General features: G+C 48.2%; 1 protein-coding gene across 1 annotated transcript in view; it reads left to right on the forward strand.

Annotated features, from left to right (window-relative positions):
• The first annotated feature begins 1168 nt into the window (after positions 1–1168).
• Positions 1169–8239, forward strand: part of Adck2 (aarF domain containing kinase 2) — a 31624-nt gene continuing 24553 nt past the window's right edge. Inside the window, exon 1 of the mRNA XM_013021561.1 lies at positions 1169–1358. Within this exon, the coding sequence (XP_012877015.1) occupies positions 1169–1358 (190 nt within the window). The remainder of the gene's footprint in view (positions 1359–8239) is intronic.

Consider the following 8239-nt stretch of genomic DNA (forward strand, 5'->3'; position numbering starts at 1 on the left):
AGGCTCAGAGTTCAAGCCCCATGATCAACAAAAACAAAAAACAAACAAGGATGCAGTGAGATCGTACCAGGAAAGCTGTGCCGTGACAGGTGCAGTGAACGTCTCCGCTGACCTTACCAAGTAACATGAGTAATGGGACAAGTTCCTGCACTAAGAAAAATGAATGGACCTAAAACTAATGATGCAGGTACAAATGGAGCATGCGTTCTCTCATACGCAGAAGCCAGATCTAGCACTCTACCACTTGACCCACAGCACCACTTCTGGCTTTTTTCTTTTTGCTTATGTGGTGCTGAGGAATCAAACCCAGGGCCTCATGTATGCAAGGCAAGCGCTCTACCACTGAACCATCTTCCCAGCACCAGGAGGAGCACAAAGCCACAATGCCTCATCATATAAAATAGTATTTATCAAAATGAACTCCAGGAAATGGAAACAAGAGGGTTTTTTTCCCCCTTCATTACTGTTTTTGTTTTCTTTTCTTTTGTCTTGTTTATCTGTCTTTGGGAGAATAAGCGGAGGACACAGAAATGGTGGGACAAAGGGTGAACAAATACAGCAGTGCTACTCACTAGACACTATGTTGAGAATGACTATACAACTTCTGTGAGGGGATGGGAGGGAAAAACTGGGAGAAAGCAAGGGAAGGGGGGACACTGTCCCCGACCTGTGTAATTGGAACCCCTCTGCACATCACCTTTACGATAATCAAAAAATATTAAAATATTTTTTAAACAATTCATAAACAAGCTGGGCATGGTGGCTCACGCCTGTAATCCTAGCTATGCAGGAGGCTGAGATCTGAGGATTGCAGCTCAAAGCCAGCCTGGGCTGAAAAGTCCCTGAGCTTCTTAGCTCCAATTAACAACCAGAAAACCGGACGTGGCACTGTGGCTCAAAGTGGTAGAGCGCTAGCCTTGAGCAAAGAAAGAAGCTCAGGGACATCGCCCGGGCCTTGAGTTCAAGCCCATAACCGACCCCACCCCAAAAAAATTTTATAAAAAAAAGAAAACAAACAAGATCCTGCATTGATGATAATAATAACAGGGTGTCCCAAACACCAAAGGGCTGCTTACTCAAACTCACTTATTTTTAATGTATTTAAAACTTTAACACGTTCTCAAACAGGGCCAGGAGTTCAGATCGTTGAGGAGGACACCCATCTGGCATGTTCAAGGAGCGGGCTCCACCTCCACCACCACGAAGAATGAATCAGCTCTCTCGGAGAGATGGCTGGGTGGCAGCAGGATCTGTGAAAGTTGGCTCTGAAGGTATCCCCGGGGCTGACCCGCCCTGCGGCAGCCGCTGTGGGGGTAACCTGGGCAGGGATGCCCTCAGCCTTGCCGGCGGCAAGGCAGGTGGGACCACCGCTTTCCTGGGCGTAGCCGGCTCTCTTGGGGCCCCTGCAGAGCTGGCTGTCCTCCTGCTTCTTAGAGGAGGCCCCAAATGGGGCCTTTGTTTACTAGCTGGACTTGGTGCTGAGTACTCTCAAGTTGTTCAGCACCTGGGAATGTGTTCATTTTGGGGAGCTTTGTTTTGATTGGTGCATATGCTGAGGCTTGAACTCAGGGTCTCGCTAGGCTTCGTCTGTTTGTGGCTGGTGCTCTGCCACTTGAACCACACACCCGCTTTTACCTTGTTGCTGGCTCATTGGAGAATAAAATCTCAGAATTTGCCTGGTGGTTTGCTCCAAACCTGGATCTTCAGATCTTAGCCTCCAGTGTAGCTAGGATTACAGGCGTGAACCACCAGAGCTGGGTTTAGCTAAATTTTGAGGTCTGAGGAATGAGCTTTTACTTATGGCCTCATTTAGCTAATCTGACCCAGCACCGATGGATTCGAAGCTAATCTATACACTCATTTAACAAGTAGAAGGATCATCAAGCAATGGCATTTTGACATTTTGACAAGTGGCACAAACGTATCGGTGCGCTTCCATTTGTTGGCTTTTAAAAACTTCTTGGTGGGTCTCATGCTCGGTGGCAGGTGCCCTACCGTCTGAGCCATACCTCCAGCTTTTTCTGCTTTATTTCAGATAGGATCTGATGCTTTTGCCGAGGGCCACCTGTGACAGCGATCCCCCCTACTGAACACCTCTTGAGTAGCTGTGATTACAGGTGCATACCACCATACCCAGCCTAACATTAGTTTTGTATCCACCTTGACTTCATTTCATGAAAGAAAGGTCAGATGTATTAGTAAGGCCAAGAAGCACCAGCCATTATATTTATCAGGAATAAGTTTCAGCAGATGGTTAGGGATGAAAGCCAGATTTCAGAGGCGAGGGGAAGGAACACAAGGACTTGTCTCCTGGGACTCTTCCATTCGCAACGCCTCTCTCATCACCTGCTTTCTTCCTGCAATGAACTGGCAGTCTGAACCTCAAGTGGTGTGTGTACTTTCCCCCATTTCTCTGTACTCTGTTCCAGGAATCTTGGCTGCCCCAAATTCAGGGAAGGGGAACCTGGGACCGGAGGCTCTCTTGGCTCTGTCTCTGTAGTACCAGAATCTCCAAGTGAGGCTGCTTGAGAGGCCGCTCTCTCTTTTTCCTCTCTGACGCTTTTTCCCACCCTGTTAGATGCTTCAGCCAGCTGGAGGGAGGTTATGGATTAAACAGAGTGCACTCATCTCCCTTTGAAGTCCTGGGAGCTGGTGTGTGTTTGCTGATTGTCACAAACAAGGAAAAGGACCGGATATAAATAAAGGCTGACAGTCACAACAAGATGTCTTTGGATTGGATGATCACATGCTTCATTCCAAGTCTGAACAAATCCCACCTAGAGCTCAGAATACTAAGTAGAGAATCCCCAAATCCCCAGAGAGCCAGAGACAAGGCCCAGACAAACAGACCCAGAGTAGGAGGCCAGATTCTTCAGGAAACTCCCCTTTTCCCATCTGCCATCCTCACCAAATCTGCTCAGAGGGCAGACTCCTCCTACCCACAGGGACTGCAGATTGTGAGGCCCAGGGTGCCCTGCGGCACCCACCCAGGAATCATACCTGAAGGTGGAGGGTTGAGGCCAGCCAAGGCAGGAAGGTCTGTCAACCTGTTACCTCCACTGAAAAGCTGGAAGTGGAGCTGTGACTAAAGTGGTAGAGCTCTAGCTTTGAGCAAGAAAGCTAAAGGGCTGGGTGCTGGTGGCTGATGCCTGTAATCCTAGCTACTCAGCAGGCTGAGATCACGGTTCAAAACCAGCTTGGGCAGAAAAGTCCGCATGAGATTCTCATCTCCAGAAGTGGAGCTGTGGCTCAAATGGCAGAGAGCTAGCCTTGAGCAAAAAAGCTCAAGGACAGCACTCAGGCCCCAAGTTCAAGCCCCAGGACCAGCACACATATCACACACAACAAGAAGAAAGTTGGATTTTATATGTTGTCTTTTCACATTTAACAAACCTCAAAATAATAAATCGTCTTTCTGAATGTGCTGCACTATAAATTTTAATTTTCTCATAAACTTAAGGGGTTGAGAGCATGGATCAAGTGGTAGAGAGCCTGCTTTGAGTTCAAATCCCAGTACTGATCATACAAACCCCCCCAAAACTATAATAGAAATTCACAATAAATTCAGCGGGGGAACCAGGGTGGGCTGCTTAGATTATGGAAAGAGAAGTAATGTAAGTTTTTCAAGACTATCAGAATCTCATTTTCATAAAAGTCATCATTGACCAGTTATTATGTAAGAAATATTTGGCTTTGCTACTTCAATGTAGCAATTTCACTTTTAGGTACATAGCATACACAGACATACAGAGATGTTAGAACCAGGATTGGTGAGGGTTTGTGACATCATCTTCTGTAGTAGCTAAAATCAGAAACAACCAGTTGTTGGAAGTGGTGCTGTGGCTCAAGCGGTAGAGCGCTTGCCTTGAGCTGAAGAGCTGAGGGACAGCGCCCAGACCCAGAGTTCAGGCCCCATGACCAACCAAAAAAAAAAAAAATACTTTCTGGTGTTTAAAAAAGAAAGAAAGAAAGAACCAATTGCCTAGAAATAGATCATTTGTTAAACAAATTAAGTCGATCTATAGAAAGCACCTCAGGCAGGGGCTAAAAAGGAGGATGAATATGTATGAATCAAAATTGCTCCCATAAAATATTATAATCACATGTTGCACAAATGCTTTTATTTTGGTAAACATCTGCAAAGAAAAAGGAAGTAGGAGGATCTGATGTGCACAGCACCAGTGACTGACAGACTCGAGATGGGCGGGATGGGAGGGGACAAGACGTCACTTTCGTTCAGATTCTTGTTAACACTGCTGACATTTTTTACAAAAAAACGTAACTTTCAAAGTTCACATGTAAATACAGACATATATGCAAGTATGTATATATATAAACTTAACATTACAAATAACTTTTTTTTAAGAAAGCAAAGGAACAAAGCAGGTGCTCATGCCTGTAATCCTAGCTACTCAGGAGGCTTAGATCTGAGGATCTCGGTTTGAAGCCAGTCCTGGCAGGTAAGTCTGTAAGACTCTTATCTACAATTACCACTAAAAAGCTGGAAATGAAGCTACGGCTCAAGTGGGAGAGTGCCAGCCTTGAGTGAAAAAGCTAAGCAAAAGCGCAAAGCCCTAGTTCAAGCCATAGTGCTGGCAAAGCAAACCCAAACAACCAAACCAAACCAAAACACCACAAATGATCATTTTCCACAGTTGAGCTGTTAAAAAAGGAAGTTTCAGGCTTACTTCTCTTGCAGCCCTGCTGGCCTGCCAGCCAAAGCCAAAAATATCAGAAGCCAAAGGTAAAGCAGCAGCTTGGGAGGGGACGGGGAAGAACACCAGGCACTGACAGAGCACAACTGACTTTTGCCCAAATCAGACACTGACGGTAACAAGGACAGAAGACAATTTGTGTTCTTCAACACTGCTGTCTTTAGAATATCACACGTACGGAACTCAGTGAACTGCTCAGCTCCTATTACTAATGGGGCAGACGGGCCTCACAACCTCTGTGCTGGGTGACCAGTGGGGGTTTCTTCAGAGCCTGGAGGGCCCCATGCATTTTGAGGAAGCCAGTTGGTTCTGGTGGCGAAGTCTATATGTAGCCACATTCGGCTGACGGGCTGGGCCCAGGGCCTAGAGCCACCAAGGAGCCATGTGGCGGTGGAGTGCCACATGTGAAAAAGTCTGCAACGATCCACCCAGGATTTCCACCAGAATCTCTCCAAAGACACCCTACTATCAGAGCAATACCAGAGAAGGAACCCCATAACCGCCAAGTCCTCCTCATAGCGTCTAAGTTATACAGAAGGAGTGCTCTGTGAAGACTGGGGACAGGGTCCCAAGACCCGGAGGCCCTCCTCCCTGTGTCAGTCTTCTCATGATTGTTCAAGCAGACTCTCAACCTCGGCTGTATCTTAAAATCATCTGGAGCCGGGCACCAGTGGCTCTCGCCTGTCATCCTAGCTATTTAGGAGGCTGCGATCTGAGGATCGCGGTTCAAAGCCAGCCTGGGCAGGAAACCCTGGGAGACTCTTATTTCCAATTAACCACAAGAAAACTGGAAGTGGTGCTGTGACTTAAGTGGTAGAGTGCTAGCCTTGAGCTGAAGAGCTGAGGGACAGAGCCCAGGCCCTGAGTTCAGGCCCCAGGACCAACCAAAAAAAAAAAAAAAAATCATCTGTACAGCTTGAAGAACTATGGATATCTAGCATCCTCTCAGATTTTGCTGTAATCAGGCTAGGATGGGACCCAAGCATTAAAAAATTCCCTTCCCTGGAACTGAAAATATACGTATATCTATATCTATCTCACTATAGATAGCTAGATAGATTAATAGATATAGATATATTACTGGTAGAGTGATTGCCTAGGTACTAGGTTTGATTCTCAGTAACAAACACATTCTCTCTCTCTCTGCTGGTGGTTCATGCCTGCCATCCTAGCTACTCAGGAGGCTGAAATCTGAGGATCAAGGTTCGAAGCCAGATTAAGTAAGAAAGTCCAGGATCGGTTCAAGCCCCAATACCAGCACACACAAAACACTGGCTAGGTGCAGATTAATCCTGCAGATTCTCTGCTTTCCACAGACACCAATGGGCCAGCACTGAGGAAATCTGTGTCACGCCTCCTGAGTAGCTAGGATGACAGGTGTGAGCCACCTGTGCAAGGCCATTTCCCCTTTAAACAGTATTTCTGGATGTGAAGTCCTACCCAGCCTCACCACCGAAGTCTCTGTCACCAACCTATAGACTACAGACGACCAGCCTCCGCTTTCTTGGCTGGAGATGTTGGAAATTCTGCCCTATACATTCCTGGAAGTAGATCTCCCTTCTGCCTCCACTGCGGAGCCAGGGACCACGAGCTCCACCCATAGGCTTCCTACAACCCAGTGCCTCAGGGCCTTGTCCTTGCACAGTGATCCTGCGCCCAGACAGCCACAGCCCTCAGAAAACTGGTCTGCCTCTACTTCTGAGGAACACGGCATAGGAAGCCAGTCATGTGGAGATTTATCTTCCCATCTTTTCTTTTTTTTTTTTTTTTTTTCTGGTGGTAGGGCTTCAGCTTTGGACCTGGCACCAGCCCCTGAGCTCGTTTGCTCAAGGCAAGTGCTCCATCACTGAGTCACAGCACTACTTCCCATTTTCTGGTTAACCAGTCTCCAGGAAGCCGGGCGCTGTGGCTCAGGCCTGTAATCCTAGCTACTCTGGAGGCTGAGATCTGGGGGTCACTGTTCAAAACCAGCTTAGGCAGGAAAGTCCCTGTGAGACTCCTCTATCTCCAATTAACCATTCAAAGAGTCTCACGGACTTGCCTGGCAGGGCTGGCTTCCCAAAGGGATTCTCTGATCTCAGCCTCCTGAGCAGCTAGGATTACAGGCATGAGCCACCTTCCCATCTTTTCTAATACAGACAATGAAGATTTCCTTCCTTCCTTCCTCCCTCCCTTCTTCTCTACCTTTTCCTTTTCTTATCTATGTTTATTTTTGCTTTGTATGTACAATAAAGATTTTTTTAAGTTACTCACAAGTCTTTACACAAAGTTCCTCTGATAAACTCCCAGATGAGTTCAATTCCAGGAAATAAAATTGTTCTGAAATTCATTTATATGCTTTCTGTTGTCTCAAGGCCAAAACTATGCAATCCCAGTGTGTATTTTTTTTTTTGTTGTTTGTTTGTTCCTGAGCTGCCAGAAAACTTCGGGCCAAATTCAATGTTCCAGATATTGCAATCGGCTCCCATTCAAGCCTTTCAAAACGTCTACTCTTTTGACTTTGTTTTCTCCTGAGCAGCTTTCAACTCAGGGTTAACCTACCTCACCCAGTGCTCAACCAAACCCTTCCCCAGGGGCCTACCTCCCGGTGCCTGGACGCCGTCCATCCCTCCCTGCCTCTCCAGGGCTGGCTCGGCATCCTGCACCCTGGCTGGTTATGGCCAAGTCCGGGTCTCCTCAGCCTCCAGACCTCCATCCCATGACCTGAGGGAGCTGATGCATCGTTTCTGCCTTGGGGAACTCCTCCTCCTCACAGATCTTTCCTTGTTTCTCAGAGCTGCCTGGCTGGTGAACTACCCGCCCCCCCCCAACTCCTCTCCCCGCGTGGCCACACGTGGCTCTCCACGCACTGCCTCTCTCTCAGTGACTTTATTTACACTGTTCCCTCAGCCCCAGCCCTCCATGCTGCATTTTCTTAGCAGAGGTTCCAAGGGTTCAGCCCAAGTGTCTTTTTCCCTGGGGACCTCTCTGCGTTTCTGGGGCTCCGTGGCACACAGCAGGCCAAGATGTCAGTTCTTCCAGTGCCTCTACCACCCAGCCCAGGGCTGCTTACCAGCCCTCCGGCCAAGCCTCGCTGGCCTGCTATCAAAAGCCTCTGTCAGCTGGGCTCGTGCGTGTAATCCTAGCCACTCAGGAGGCTGAGATCGGAGGCCTGAGGTTAGAAGCTAGCCTGGGCAGCCCATCCCGAGACACTCGTATTTCCAATGAACCAAGAAAAGGCCTGGAATGGAGCTGTGGCTCAAGTGACAAGAGTGTCAGCCTTGAGGGAAAAAGGCTATGGGACACGGCCCGGGCCCCAAGTTCAAGCCCCAGAACTGGGGGCCCTCCCTGCTTACCTTGACTTCCTCTGGCAATTCTGCTCCCATCCTAAGCTGCCCACCCCAGACGGGCACTTCCAGTCTTTGGGGTGTTGGAAACGGCGGCGGCAAGGATTTCTTCCACCCTCTAATCGCCCGCGGCACTGGGTCTCCCAAGCCACGCCAGCCCAGCCAGAGGTCACCAGGCCTCCAGCGAGTGGGGGGGGG

Source organism: Dipodomys ordii, unplaced genomic scaffold (assembly GCF_000151885.1).
Source record: "Dipodomys ordii isolate 6190 unplaced genomic scaffold, Dord_2.0 Scaffold56, whole genome shotgun sequence".
Classification (NCBI taxonomy): Eukaryota; Metazoa; Chordata; class Mammalia; order Rodentia; family Heteromyidae; genus Dipodomys; species Dipodomys ordii.